The sequence below is a fragment of the Cervus canadensis genome, chromosome 22 (assembly GCF_019320065.1).
Source record: "Cervus canadensis isolate Bull #8, Minnesota chromosome 22, ASM1932006v1, whole genome shotgun sequence".
Lineage (NCBI taxonomy): Eukaryota > Metazoa > Chordata > Mammalia > Artiodactyla > Cervidae > Cervus > Cervus canadensis.
In genome coordinates, this window is record NC_057407.1 from 8,953,188 (window position 1) to 8,968,420 (window position 15,233).

General features: G+C 52.9%; 3 protein-coding genes across 3 annotated transcripts in view; all 3 read left to right on the forward strand.

The window, feature by feature from the left end:
* Nucleotides 1-4,290: 4,290 nt before the first annotated feature.
* On the forward strand, nucleotides 4,291-5,586 carry LOC122424366 (cathelicidin-4-like). Its single transcript, XM_043442118.1, is given in 4 exon segments — nucleotides 4,291-4,488; nucleotides 4,596-4,703; nucleotides 4,840-4,911; nucleotides 5,509-5,586. Coding segments are annotated over 4 exon segments (456 nt in total).
* A 4,964-nt stretch (nucleotides 5,587-10,550) lies between these two features.
* Nucleotides 10,551-12,062, forward strand: LOC122424255 (cathelicidin-1). The gene is made up of 4 exons (XM_043441833.1): nucleotides 10,551-10,877; nucleotides 10,991-11,098; nucleotides 11,246-11,317; nucleotides 11,903-12,062. The coding sequence occupies exons 1-4, from the start codon at nucleotides 10,680-10,682 to the stop codon at nucleotides 11,990-11,992; spliced, it is 468 nt and encodes a 155-aa protein (XP_043297768.1). The 5' UTR covers nucleotides 10,551-10,679; the 3' UTR covers nucleotides 11,993-12,062.
* Nucleotides 12,063-14,993: 2,931 nt separating this feature from the next.
* Nucleotides 14,994-15,233, forward strand: part of LOC122424253 (cathelicidin-7-like) — a 2,042-nt gene continuing 1,802 nt past the window's right edge. Inside the window, exon 1 of the mRNA XM_043441827.1 lies at nucleotides 14,994-15,206. Coding sequence (XP_043297762.1) covers nucleotides 15,006-15,206 — 201 coding nt within the window. The 5' untranslated portion in view covers nucleotides 14,994-15,005. The remainder of the gene's footprint in view (nucleotides 15,207-15,233) is intronic.

Here is a 15,233-nt window from a genome sequence, read left to right on the forward strand (position 1 = left end):
ATCCTGAAAGATGATGATGTTAACATGCTGCACTCAATATGCCAACAAATTTGGAAAACTCAGCAGTGGCCTCAGGACTGGAAAAGGTCAGTTTTTATTCCAATCCCAAAGAAAGGCAATGCCAAAGAATGTTCAAACTACCGCACAATTGCACTCATCTCACACACTAGTAAAGTAATGCTCAAAATTCTCCAAGTGAGGCTTCAACAGTATGTGAACTGAGAACTTCCAGATGTTGAATCTGGATTTAGAAAAGGCAGAGGAATCAGAGATCAAATTGTCAGCATCTGTTGGATCATAGAAAAAGCAGGAGAGTTCCAGAAAAACATTTACTTCTGCTTTATTGATTACGCCAAAGACTTTGACTGTGTGGACCACAACAAACTGTGGAAAATTCTTAAGGAGATGGGAATACCAGGCCACCTTACCTGCCTCCTGAGAAATCTGTATGCAGGTCAAGAAGTAACAGTTAAAACCGGACATGGAATGATGGACTGGTTCCAAATTGGGAAAGGAGTGCATCAAGGATGTATATTGTCACCCTGTTTATTTAACTTATATGCATAGTACATCATGAGAAATGCTGGATTCAATGTTGGATGAGGCACAAGCTGGAATCAAGATTGCTGGGAGAAATATCAATAACATCAGATATGCAGATGACACCACGCTTATGGCAGGAAGTGAAGAGGAACTAAAAAGCCTCTTGATGAAAGTGAAAGAGGAGAGTGAAAAAGCTGGCTTAAAGCTCAACATTTAAAAAACAGAGATCATGGCATCCAGTCCCATCATTTCCTGGCAAATAATTGGGGAAATAATGGAAATGGAGACAGACTTTATTTTCTTGGGCTCCAAAATCAATGCAGATGGTGACTGCAGCCATGAAATTAGAAGATGCTTGCTCCTTGGAAGAGATGTTATGACAAACCTAGACAGCATATTAAAAAGCAGAGACATTACTTTGCTGACAAAGGTCCATCTAGTCAAAGCTATGCTTTTTCCAGTAGTTATGTATGAATTTGAGATTGGACCATAAAGAAAGCTGAGCCCCAAAGAATTGATGCTTTTGCACTGTGGTCTTGAAGAAGACTCTTGAAAGTCCCTTGGACTGCAAGAAGATCCAACCAGTCCATCCTAAAGAAAATCAGTCCTGCATATTCATTGGAAGGACTGATGCTGAAGCTGAAGCTCAAATACTTTGGCCACCTGACATGAAGAACTGAGTCATTGGAAAAGACTCTGATGCTGGGAAAGATGGAAGGCAGGAGGAGAAGGGGACAACAGAGGATGAGATGGTTGGATGTCATCACCGACTCAATGGACATGAGTTTGAGCAAGCTTCTGGAGTTGTTGATGGACAGAAAAGCCTGGCGTTCTGCGGTCCGTGGGGTTGCAAAGAGTTGAACATGACCGAGCAACTGAACTGACTGAACTGAAAGGAACCTCATGTGTCTCACTCTACATGAGGAAACCCTACAGGGAAACTGAGGGCTCTGTTCTGTTTATGTCAGTAATGCAGGCTTGTCAGAGCCAATTGTTCAATGGTCAGGATTTTTTTTAGCTGCTTGTTAAGAGCTTGTTAAGCTCTTAGTGGCTTCCTCGGAAGCTCAACTGGTAGAGAATCTTCCTGCAATGCAGGAGATCCCGGTTCGACCTATGGGTCAGGAAGATCCTCTGGAGAAGGGATATGCTACCCACTGCAGTATTCTTTGGCTTCTCTTGTGGCTCAGCTGGTAAAGAATCCACCTGCAATGTGGTTGATCTGGGTTCAATCCCTGGGTTGGGAAGATCCCTTAGAGAAGGGAAAGGCTACCCACTCCAGTATTCTTGCCTGGAGAATTCCATGGACTGTACATCCATAGTGTTGGAAAGAGTCAGACATGACTGAATGACTTTCACTTTCATTTTAAGTTCTTGGTAGCTTCAAATCAGTAGACATTCCTGTCAGAGTATTGATGCCTCCCATGCTCTGTGCTGCCCCGTCCTGCCTGTGCTGCTGAGGCAATGAGAACCGCAGGTAGGAGAGTTGGTACCTGAACACACAGCTGGAGTCTGCTGTTGGTGATATAACTGAGTAGCATGTGTCTTCACTTCCCAAAGCACATATAAGATGTCAAAACCTGGGAGGAGCTGCTGGAAGGGCTGTTTCTACGTTCCCAATGCACCCGTGGGCAGATGGGATACCTCTGCTAGGACAAACCAGTCAGTGGGGAGGGAACACAGAGGCACCCAGGAAAAAGGGGAAAGAGTGTGTGGGCCTCGTGTGAAGGGCCCTGATTTCCTCCATACTCCTGGAAGTTGATGCCTGGATGGGCTCAGCTCACTTCTTGCTCAAATGTCGTGGTCTTCCAGGAGGCTCACCCTGAGATCCTGAGGGTTTGCAAAGATGGGAGAGGGGACTTCAGTCTGAAATGTGAGCAAATATAAAGTTTCAGAGTCAAGAAGGCACAGGGAAGGTTTCAGGCTTACCTAGTAGCCAGTAATCATGTGTATTGCCAATTCTTTTCTACTGTGAAAATCTCCTTTTTCTCATTTGAGTTGGGAAAAGGATACAGTTTGACTAAGAGGCCACAGGGGCAATACCTGGACTGTGAAACCAGGTTGCACAGGGGCCCACCTATACTTCCTTCTCCAAGTCTGATGTGTAACCAGCACCATCCACCCAGCTGCCACCTTCTGAGGGGTCCTGGCCAAGTCCCTAAGGGTCCCATAGGAAAACTGAGACCAATAGCAACCCCAGAACTCACAACTACATGATCATTCCTCCTGAAACTTGTACAAGAATTTCCTTCTTGGCCTGTGGCCCATCTATTGCTTTGGTCCATTATCCTCTCAGCCAGCTGTGTTCTCAAAACCCAGCACACTGGCCACCCCAGTGTAGTGTCCCTACCAGGGCACAGGACAGGAAGTCACTTGAGGTCAGATCAGAAGAGATCTCCTGAAGGTTGTGGGACCCAAGATGAGGAGGTGCTGAATCTCCTTGGACATCAGTGAAGGCTTCCTAAGGAAGAAGGTCAGGGCAAGCAGAGGGATCAGGGGAAGAGATGGGAGACGAGCAGGTGGTTCTGAGGTGCCTGAGTGTTTGGGATGGACAGGGGAGCCTGACACCCGAGGCCTGCAGGCAGGGGGAAATGACAACACGGAGCATCAAGCTCCAAGCCCTGTTGCCCCTGACTCAAGGCAGCAAGTGAAATGGTCAAATCAGTGGTTTGCAGGATCCCTAGACAATGGTGTGGAGGGTGGACAGTGGTCAGGGAAGAGCTGGGAACATGCTCCCTAGAAACTGGGTAAAGAAAAGGCTTTAACCCAACCTAAGTATTTAGTGAGGACTGTCCATCCTGTGGTTGCCTTCACTGTGAGAGAGAACAAAGAACTGTGGTCATGATACAGATGACACTTCCTCATACTTAGTTGGGGAGGTACCAGAGTAACAGCTCAGGCATCTGGCCATAGGAAATATATGACTGAGAAAGTAATCAGAAGAATCCAGAACAGGGGACAGATGGAGCTGAGCTCCTGATAGACTGAGAACTGAGCCCAGAGGACAGGATGGTGTGGCCTTGATGCCTGCCTCGGTACTGGCTTGCGGGGAAGTTAGGCTCTAGACCTGATGATACTGTCAATCATTCATGACAGTTGTTGAGTGCCTACTGGCCAAGAGCCTTGAGCTGAAGATTTATTATTGAATATACTCCTTTAAGGGCTTCCCATGTGAAGCTTGTGGTGAAGAACTCGCCTGCCATTTTAGGAGATGTAAGATGTATGGGTTTGATCCCTGGATGGGGAAGATCTCCTGGAGAAGGGCACAGCAACCCACTCCAGTATTCTTGCATGGAGACTCCCATGGACAGAGGAGCACGGTGGGCTACAATCCATGGGGTCACAACAAGTTGGACATGCTGAAGTGACTTAGCATTCATGCATGCAAAGTCCTTTAAACTGTTGTCAAGTGTGCAGGTGTAAGACAGATTTCTGACTCCGTCCCTATCCTAAGGACTCAACTATTTTGAGCAAACTTGCTGGTGACACTCCCCAGGGTGTCCAGAAGAGACCAAGAAGTTGTCAGGGAGATGGAGAAAACATTTCTTCACCTTGCACAGGGGCCTCCCTGCCCACTTCCCAGAAATCCCATGAAGCAACGGCAGGGGCTGAGGCAAGTCCAGCTCACACCCTGGGAGGAGGGCAGGGATGGGGTGGGTCAGGAAGACTCCTGGTTGAGCCTTTGCATCAGGGCCCAGGCCAAGTGTAAAAGGAGGGTCCCTCAGGCGGAGAAGAGGCAGATTGGGGACCATGGAGACCCAGAGGGCCAGCGTCTCCCTGGGACGGTGGTCACTGTGGCTATTGCTGCTAGGACTAGTGCTACCCTCGTCCAGCGCCCAGGCCCTCAGCTTCAGGGAGGCCGTGCTTCGTGCTGTGGATCAGCTCAATGAGAGGTCCTCAGAAGCTAATCTCTACCGCCTCCTGGAGCTAGACCCACCTCCCAGTGACGTGAGTTGGGGAGGGGGCTGTCTAGGTGAGGGGCAGGGAGACAGATCAGAGAAAGAAGAATGAGCCCGAACCCAGTCCCCGCCCCCTCCAATTTAATCCACCACCAGGATGAAGATCTGGGCACTTGAAAGCCTGTGAGCTTCACGGTGAAGGAGACTGTGTGCCCCAGGACAACTCAGCAGTCCTCGGAGCAGTGTGACTTCAAGGAGAATGGGGTGAGGCTGGGGTTTGGGGTCAATGTTTCCCAGGGAGCTGAACAAGGGGCTTCTGGGAAGGTTTCCTGTCGCTGGGGTGACACTGGGAGGTTATGGCCAAGGGGATTCCAGTTTGACCTTGAGCCTCTCCTTCCAGCTGGTGAAACAGTGTGTGGGGACAGTCACCCTGGACCCGTCCAATGACCAATTTGACCTGAACTGTAATGAGGTGAGTGGTCCCTACTGGACTGGGGGGTTTCTAGGGAAGGTAGTGTGTGGAACATCCTTTGTACCAATGACCCGCTGCCCCATCCAGGGTAGAGAGAGGCCCTCCTGCCCTGGCCCCTCCTTCCCTAAGCCCCAGGTCTCCAGCCCTGGGGCTGCCTCCCTTAGAGCAGTGGTTCTCCAATGGGGTTCCCATCTGGGAACTGACATGAGATGGATTCTCAAGTCCCACTCAGACTTCCTGACTCTGACAGTGGGGTGGGGCCCAGCCATTTGTATTTTCACAAGACTTGCAGGGAATTGTGACTGAGCTCAGTCTGTGACACTGACTGCAGTCATGGGTTTTCAGCCTCTGCTCATCCAGCTTTGCTGGAATGTGCTCGTGACCCTGGGAAGCCCCATGTCATCCGTGGGCCAGGTTCCTCTCGGTCTGTGGTGTGGAGATTGAACCACATGCTCCAAGGGTCACAGCCAGAGTGTGACCTGGGGTCCCAAGGCTCCTTGGGCAGCCCGGGAAGATTGAGGTGTGTGTGTGTGGCGGGGTGTCAAGTGTTAATCTTGAGTCAGTCCCAAAAGAAGCCTGTGTCTTCTTGTTTCACAGCTCCAGAGTGTCAGGAGACACTGGCGACGGCCAAGAATCCGACGACCCGGGCTTTTCTTTCCCATAATCCGAGGTTGATGGAGAAGGACTGTCGGATCTTGAGTCTGGGGAAGAGTCCTAAGGGTCTGATTTGTTCTGGCTCAGGGGTCTGGACAGTGAAAATAAATTCTTATGAAAACAGCTTCCTCCAGGCTTTAATTTCACTTGTTTCCCCTTCTCCCACTTAACAGGACAATATCCCTAACTCTGGGAGGCCCCCCACGAATGTGTGTGTATCTATGTGTATGTGTGTCTATGTGTGTGTGTGTGTGTGTCTATGTGTGTGTGTGTGAGATCATTCCTGTGAACACAGAGAAGCGTGAGGCCCGTGTTCCTTCCAGGAGGGCACGGGGCAGGCAGCAGCCCCAGGAGCTCCAGGACAGCGTCCCCACCCTCGGGTCCCTCCCGAACCCTTCACCCGCCCCTGCCCTCCTCCTCCAACACCCAATAGGACGTAAGGAGACCTGCTGTGTGTGCAGTACTGGCGGGTCTGTTGTCCCTGCTCACGTGGGGCTGACAGTCCATGCAGGGCCAGGCTTCCCACCTTGCTAAACACTCACAGAGACGAAGTTCAGTCTCAGGGATAAGCCTGCAGGTGCAGCGCCCAGGACATATCTCTTGACAATGTTAATTCTGAAATAGCCCATCCCTCTTGGCTTTTCCTGTGACATTTAGACCCAATACTGTTTCTTCGGCTGGGTCTCAGATGTCAGTGGTGGATTTGTGCTTAGCGAACACATAGTATAAAAATTTGCACCATTAAAAAGAAGTATCCTGCTCATCGGGGTGAAGATTTCTCCATTAGGGTGTGAGAGACAGAGTGACCCAGAGGTCACATGTCTACTTGCCTGTGTGTTTCAGACACTGCCCATGTCCTGCCCGCTCCCCATTCTCTAGCTGACCTTTGCTCTGAGGCAGACAGGAAGCACTAGGGAGTTTGTATCAGGGAGCAGCTTCAACTAACCATTGGGGGAACTTGCTGTAAAAACATCTTCTCTTTCTCATTCCCTCGGGGGCCCACCTCCAGAGGTATCGCACCTCTGCCTGAGGTCCCCAGTTGGGTTGAGCTCCTGTCATCCACTTTAGTACCTGTTTATTGACACGTCTTCTTCTCACTCAAGTCCTGCCCTGACTCCTCCGTCGACACTTTTGCTGGCTTTTTCTGGAATTACCTCGCAAACAAACTCCTTCCACTAAATGCTTGCCTTCAGTCTCCTTCTGGGCCAATATGCACCAAGACATATTCCCCTGTCTGAGAGGGACAGAGGGTAGGATCTCACAGAGCATTTACTTTGTTACCTGTCAGGCTTGTCTCCTCTTGGTGAGCAGGTGGGTTGATTGCAGACAGGTTAGAGGAACCTTGTGCATCTTCTCTACATCATCGTATGCTATGGGAGGAAACCCTACAAAGGGAACTCAGAGCTGTGTTGTGTCTGTGCCTGAGGATGCAGGCTTGGTAGAGTCAAGTGCTAAATGGTCAGTTTTGTTTGTTTGTTTGTTTGTTTTTGAGCTAGATGTTACACTCTTGGTAGCTTGAAATCAGCCATGGTGGAAATATTTACACCATTGAAATTGGCAAATGCTCCACATTAGGCCTGTCACCGCTGGCACATCCCACCCCCACCAGAGAGAGGGACCACTCATCAGGATGACATGCATCTGTGCAGTCACATCTGTTTTCAGTTGTTCTCCATGATCGCCCATCCAGCTTCCATGGTCACCCACCTATAGCCTCGGGCCAGTCTCGTCCTTTCATATTCTACACTGGCATTGACCAGACGTTCCTTGCTGTGGAGGAGGCTCTCAGCAAGCGTAGGTAACCACTGATAGCAGAAAGGGGTGGATGCTTATATTGGTTTCATCTAAATCCTAGCGCAGGGAGCTGAAGTGGTCCCTGGCAGGGAGGTCTGCAGGCCTTCTCAGTACCTTCTATGGGGATTGGCTTCTGAGTTTTGGCTGTTCGATCCCTGGACCTCTTACTCCCGAGAGAACAAATATCAGATCCTTCCATTAATGAGTTTGTGCATCAGGCCAAGGCAGTGGTCACGAGAGGAGGGAAGAGCCTCTAGAGGCTGAGAGAGTGTGGGCTGCCTGGGATGAGGTACTGAAGACTCATTGAGGCAGGTTGGTTCCCTGACAGGTTGGACCATGCGGGCGTGGGTTGTGAGAGCATGGTCCTGGGCTGCTCGGCGTCCGGGTGTAGGTATAAGATGTGTGTGGGGGGAGATGACAGTTCAGTGTTGACCCCTTTGGTTTGGGGGGGCCAGAGGGATGCTGATCTGTGGGTGGGGTGCTGGGCAGTAGGCATTGTTAGTGTCCTGCTCAGATCCTGTGGCAGGTAGATGGTAAGGGCTCACAGGTCCCCCTTCACAGCTGCCTTCACAGCCTCCTCCTCCCCAGGAGATGCCTGGGGTATTATGTCTCCTCTGCACTTGGCCTGTGTAAGTGACCGCCTGTGAAGGGACATGAAAGCCCAGCTCCCTCCTCAGTGAGTCCTAAAGCAGGGGTGCAATGCCAGTTCCAGGGCTTTTGTGGGTGAGGTTTAAGCTCGTCTCAGCGTACAGCGCCTTCCTGACGGAGGGTTTGGGTCACCCTGCTGAGTTTGCCATTTCCTGGTGATTGAATGGTTTACCTGTGGGTCTCATTTTCCTCATCAACTGACCTACACAGAGAGCTGGTGGGTGTTCCCAGAGGTCTGGGGGCACTGTTAGGGACTGGATTCTGGTTCTCCTTGCCCCAGAGTCTCATGGACAGGAAGGATGGCTGGGAGGAGCAAAGGAGGGGGCGATTCAGGGTCAGGGCTCCTACCTGAGTCTGTTGGGGTGAAAGATGCATGCGGATTTCTCAAGGTTCAGATGTGGAGTCGGGAACAAGCTGGCTGGGGACAGGGGCTGCGCTGTCTTTCCCAAGAAGACCTCAGCCCTAACAGTCTGTGAGGACTAAACCAGAAAAGCTGGTTGCTCAGGGCATGGAAGACATGCTCCTCACCATGGGAGGCGCCACCAAGGACCTTCCTGAGGACCCTACACAGAATTAGGGAGGATGGGGGAGGGGACTTCAGTCTGAAGTGTGAGCCAATGCAAAGGCCCAGAGGCAAGAAAGCATGGGAGGGTTTCAGGCTTACCTAATAGCCAGTAACCATGCATATTGCTAGTTATTTTCTATTGTAATCACCTCCCTTTCCTTCTTTGACTTGGGAAAAGGACACAGCTTGACCAAGAGGCCATTGGGGCAAGACCTGGGCTGTGAAACCAGGTTGCACAGAGGACCACCTCTCCTACTCTCTCCAAAGCTGATGTGTAACCAGCACCATCCATCCAGCTGCCACTTTCCGAGGGACCCCAGCCAATTGTCCAGAGTCCCACAGGCCAAAAGAGGCCAAGAGCTACCCCTGGCCTCCAGTCACATGGCCATCCCAAGGGAAGCTGTATTAGAATTAGCTTCATGCTCTCTGAGCCCCTCTAACACTTTGGCTGCTTATATCTCCCATCTGTGCTCTCTCTACCACCCAGCACCAACCCTCAAGCCTGGTGTCTCACCCACAGGCCTGGACATGGAGTCAAATAAGAAGAAACTTTCTGAGGACTGTGAGAGCCAAGAGGAGGAGATGCTGAGTGTTCTCAGATGTCAGGGAAGCCTTTGAAGGAGGAAGAGCAGGGCAAGCAGAGGGATCAGGGGCAGAGATGGGAGACAAGCTGGAGGCTCTGACGGGCCTGAGTGATTGGGGTGGCCTGGGACCTGATACCTGAGGCCTGTAGGGTGGGGAGTGAGGACAATAAAGAGATCCAACCATCCAGACCCTAATGCCCCTGGCTCAAGGAAGCGGATGAAATGCCCAAATCAGTGATTTGCAGGAGCCCCCTAGACAATGGTATGGAGGGTGAACAGTGGTCAGGGGGGAGCCAGCAACACGGAGGAGGACTTTGGGCATTCCGGCTCCCTGTTAGAGAAGAGAAGACGGGGGTAGGACCAGGGCGGGGTGGTGGGAGGTCAGGGGAGTGTCCTCAGGAAGAAGAAGGAGCAGGTGGGACCCGCAGGCTTCCAGCTCAGAGCTCCTGCAGCAACACCCAGCCAACAGTCCAGTGCGGACAACCAGGGTGTTCACAGGAGTCTTGAACCCAGAGACAGAGAGCACTGACGTGTGTACATGAGAACTGGTGTCTTGAAAAGGGAAGGGACAGCCCCCTGGAACATGTGAGGACTGGGAAGAAAAGCAGCCCAGATGCACCCGAGCCAGTCCCACCTCCTAAGAGGAGACTCCCTGGAGGAGACTCAGCAGGAGAACCCATGGAGGAGGAGGGGACCCAGGAGAGCAACAACAGGGGAGAATCAGTTTTTGGAGGACAGACAGACTCCACAGCCTGTGAAGATAAAGATGAGGCTTGAGTGAGGCCCCTGTACGTAGGGAGGGCTGTCCAGCCTGCGATGGCCTGAGTGTGAAACAGAGCAAAGAAGTGTACAGATGACCGTTTCTCAGGCCAGATGAGAAGCAGCCAAAGCAATAGGCCAGGGTTGGTGGGTTCTGGGGACAGGACATTTTTAGACTGAGAAAAGCAATGCAGAGGAATCCAGGAGAGGGGATCAACGGAGCTCACTGTCTGAGGCCTGGGCACTGAGAAAAGGGTGGTGTGGGGCTTGTGTCTGCCGAGGGACTGGCTGGTGTGGACATCTTTAGATGTGGTACTGTCATCCCCTCACCAAATGTTAAGTGACTCTCTACTGGGTTCCAGGCAGTGCCAAAAGGTGGAGGCTGACTCCTGAATACACTCCTTTACCCCGAATCCTGAGGAGACCATGTTGTGGAGGCAGAGGGGATGTAGACCGTGCCTGGTCCCTCCCTGTCCTGGAGGACTCAACCCCTTTGAGCAACCCTGCCTGTAACACTTCCCATGGACCCCAGGAGAGGCCGAGATATTGTCAGGGAGATGGAGAAACCATTTCTTCACCTTGCACAGGGGCCTCCCTGCCCACTGCCCAGCAATCCCATGAAGCAACAGCAGGGGCTGAGGCAAGTCCACCTCGCACCCTGGGAGGAGGGCAGGGATGGGGCAGGTCAGGTTGAGTCTTTGCAACAGGGCCAGGCTGAGCATAAAAGGGGGTCCCTCGGGCTGGGAGGAGGCAGATTGGGGATCATGGAGACCCAGAGGGCCAGCCTCTCGCTGAGACACTGGGCACTGTGGCTACTGCTCCTGGGACTAGTGCTGCCCTCGGCCAGCGCCCAGGCCCTCAGCTACAGGGAGGCCGTGCTTCGTGCTGTGGATCAGCTCAATGAGCAATCCTCAGAACCTAATATTTACCGTCTTCTCGAGCTGGACCAGCCTCCTCAGGATGTGAGTCAGGGAGGGGGCTGGGGAAGGGACCCTCTAGGTGGGGGAGCAGGGACACAGAGCAGAGAGGGAAGCCTGAGCCCGAGCCCAGTCTCCCCACTCTGATCCTTGACCAGGATGAAGACCCAGACACCCCGAAGCGGGTGAGCTTCAGGGTGAAGGAGACCGTGTGTTCCAGGACCACCCAGCAGCCCCCGGAGCAGTGTGACTTCAAGGAGAATGGGGTGAGCCTGGGGGCTGGGGGCAAGGAGGATGCTTCCCAGACGGCTGAACAGGGCACTTCCAACAAGATTCCTAGCCCCTGGTGTGAGGTTGGGAGGTTATGGCCTGGGGGTGGGTGGTTCCACTCTGACTTGAGCCTCCCTTTCCAGCTGCTGAAACGGTGTGAGGGGACAGTCACCCTGGACCAGGTCAGGGGTAACTTCGACATCACCTGTAATAATGTAAGTGTCCCCTTCTGTACTGTGAGAACTGCCGTGGGGGTGGGTTGTGGAACTTCCTTTGGACCAATGACCCGCTGCCCCATCCCGGGCAGAGAAAGGCCCTCTTACCCTGCCCCCTCCCTCCCCGAGCCCCAGGTCTCCAGTCCTGGCTGTGTGTCCCTAAGAGCAGTGGTTCTCTACTGGGGTCTCCACCCAGAGAACTTGTCAGAAAGGCAGATTCTCAGCCCCATTCAGAGAAACTAAGTCGGTCTCTGGGGTGGGGTCTGATCATTTGTCTTTTCCCAGGACTTCCAGGGACTCTGACCGTCCTAAAGTTTTGAGAGTCACAAACTCTCAATTAATGCTCCCTTCCAGCTTTGCTGGGATGGGCTTGTGACTCTGGGAAGCCCTTGTCTTCCCTCAGTGTCCTCATCTATCTGTGAATGTGGCGATTCTACCTCATGCTCCACATATCACAGCCAGAGGTGAACTGGTGCCCGAGGAGCCTGGTGCGACCCTGGAAATGGGAGGTCCAGGTAGGGAAGGATGTTGGGGTGATGGTGATGCAGTACCAACAAGCAGCCTGTGTTCCTTTCTGTTTCACAGCACCAGAGCATCAGGATAACAAGGCAACCATGGGCGCCTCCACAAGCAGCCCGAGTATGTCGCATCGTCGTGCTAAGGGTTTGCAGATAATCAGCGCTTGAAGATTTCCATCATAAGGCAGAGAAGAGTCCCAAGGGTTTTCTTGCTCTGCCTCAGACTACTGGATCTGAAAAATAAATTCTTGTGATATGAATATCCTCCAGGCCTCAATTTCATTGTCTCCTCTCCTCACATTTATCAAGAAGGAATCTTTAACTATTTCATATCTCGTGAGGGTGTGTGTGTGTATGTGTGCGTCTATGTGTCTATGTGTGTGTACATGAGTGTATGTGTGTGTGTGATCCCTCCTGTGAACAGAGAGCAGGGTGAGGCCCCTGTTCCTTCCAGGAGGGCACGCAGGAGGCAGCAGCCCCAGGAGGCCCAGAACAGAGTCTCCACCCACCCTCGGGTCTCTCCTGAGCCCTTCACCTGCCCCTGCCCCCCTTCTCCAACACCCAGTCGGACCTAAGGAGACCTTCTGTGTGTGCAGTGCTGGTGGGAATGCTGACCCTGCTCACACGGAGCTGACAGTCCACGAGGGGCCAGGCTTCTGACCTTTGAAGCACTCAGAGACGCAGTTGATTCTCAGGGCTAAGCCTGCAGGTGCAATGCCCATGAGTCTCATGGACATGACGCTGGCTGGGAGGAGCAGAGGAGGGGGCGATGCAGGATCCGGGATCACACCTGAGTTTGCTGGGGAAAAGGTGCATGTGGATTTCTCAAAGACCAGGTGTGGCGGCGGGGGCAAACACTCTAAGATGAGGACTGTGATGTCTCTCCTGAGCAGACCTCACTTCTGACCGGCTGTGAGGACTAAGCCAGGAAAGCTGGATGCTGGAGGCATGGAAGGTTCACCCTTCGAATCACAGGAAGTGCAGCCTGAGAACCCGGATGTGGGACCCTCCTAAGGATCCGGGATGGATGGGGGAAGAGGACTTCAGTCTGAAGAGTGTAAGAGTGAAAGGCCCAGAGGCAGGAAAGCACAGAGAGATTTTTCAGGGTTACCAGACACCAGACATTAAGTATATTGCTAACTATGTTCTATATAATCATGGCCCTTTCTGTCTTTGATGTGGGAAAAGGATACAGCATGACCAAGAAGCCACTTGACCACAGTCCAGCGTCAAACCCGGACAAGGAAACCAGGTTTCATGGAAGCCCACCTCTCCTTCCTTCTCCAAGATTGAGTGTGTAACCACCAGCATCTATCCAGCTGCCATCTTCGGTGGTGTCCCAGATAATTATCCGAGTCCCAGAGGCCCACAGAGGCCAAGAGCTACCCCCAAACTGCAGTCCCGTGGCCATCCCAAGGGAAACTGGATTAGAATTTGCCTCACGGCCTCTGGGACCCTCTAACATTTTGGCTTGTTATCTCTCCCAGTTGCAGTCCTTCTACTCCCCGGCACTGGCCACTCTGGTTGATGGTTAGACTGGACACGGAGTCACTTTTGGGTCAGACTAGAAGGGATGTCCTGAAGGCTGTGTCAGAGAAGAGGAGGAGGTGCCTTCTGTGCCTGAAGATCCCTGAAGGCTTCCCAAGGAGGAAGATTACGGCAAGCAGAGGGATCAGGGGCAGAGATGGGAGACAAACTGGAGGCTCTGAGTGGCCTGAGGGGTTGGGTGGACAGGGCAGCCTGACACCCGAGGCCCACAGCCATGGGGTGAAGACAAGTAAGAACAGCAACCGTTTAGGCCCTGATGCCAGATGGGGGTGATGTGGGCTCTGGAGGCAGGGGGTGACATGTTCAAATGGGCGATGTGTCAGAGCCCTAGAGAATAGCGCAGAGGGTGGGCAGTGGTCAGGGAGAAACCGGTGTTCTCCAGCTTCTGGAACGTGGAATCTGGAGGTTGTGGCTTCGCTAAAAGGGGAGAAGACAGCAGTAGGACTAGGGCAGGGTTGGCGGCAGGTAAGGGGAGTGTCCTCAGGAGGAAGAAGGAGCAAGTGGGGCTCCCAGGCTTCCAGCTCAGGGCTCCTGCAATAGCACCCCGCCAACAGTCCAGTGAAGACAACCAGGGTGTTCTTGGGAGTCTTGAACCCAGAGGCACAGAGCAGTGATGATGTGCATGAGAACTGGTTTCTACAGGAGGGCCGTCCCAGGAACATTTGAGGACTGGGAGGTGAAGGAGCCCGGATGCACCTGAGCCAGCCCTGTCTCCGAAGAGGAGAGTCCTTGGAGGAGAGTCAGCAGGAACACACAGGGAGGAGGGGACCCAGGAGAGCAGGGACAGGGGACTATTGGTCAGGGGCAATTTCAGGAGGACAGAGTGTCCCCAGAACCTGTGCTGATAAGACAAGGCTTGAGTGCGGCCTCTGGATCTAGGGAGGGCTGGTCAGCCTGCAATGGGCTTGATGTAAGCCAGCAAAGAATTGTTGGAGGTGGTGTAGGGAACACTTCCTCAGGCTCTGCTGGGGAGGGGCCAGGACAATAGGCCATGTTCTGTGGGGTCTGAGGACAAGACATTAGTAGACTGAGAAAAGGAATGAAGAGGAATCCAGGAGAGAGGAGAAATGGAACTCACTCCCTGGGCCTGGGCACAGAGAAAAAGATGGTGTGGGCGTGTGTCTGCCTAGGGACAAGCTGTGTGTATACGTCTTAAGGTGTGAGTAGTACTGTCAGACATCATTAAATGACGCCCTATTGGGTCCTAGGCAGTACTGAGGGCTGAAGGTGGAGTGCGCAATACACTTCTTCACCCTGAATCTTGAGAGACCTTAGAGGGGAAGCCGAGGAGATGTAGACAGTGCATGGTCCCTCCCTCTCCTGGAGGACTCAATCTTCTTGAGCAAGCCTCCCTGTGACACTTCCCATGGACCCCAGCAGAGGCCAAGACATTGTCCGGGAGATGGAGAAACCACTTATTCACCTTGCTCAGGGGCCTCCCTGCCCACTGCCCAGCAATCCCATGAAGCAACAGCAGGGGCTGAGGCAAGTCAAACTCACACCCTGGGAGGAGGGCAGGGGTGGAGCGGGTCAGGAAGACTCCTGGTTGAGCCTTTGCATCAGGGCTCAGGCTGAGCATAAAAGAAGGGTCCCTCGGGCTGGGAGGAGGCAGACTGGGGACCATGGAGACCCAGAGGGCCAGCCTCTCCCTGGGACGGTGGTCACTGTGGCTACTGCTGCTGGGACTAGTGCTGCCCTCGGCCAGCGCCCAGGCCTACAGCTACAGGAGAGCTGTGCTTCGCGCTGTGGATCAGTTCAATGAGCAGTCCTCAGAAGCTAATCTCTACCGCCTCCTGGAGCTAGACCCGCCTCCAGAGCAGGACGTGAGTTGGGGAGGGGGCTGGGAAGGA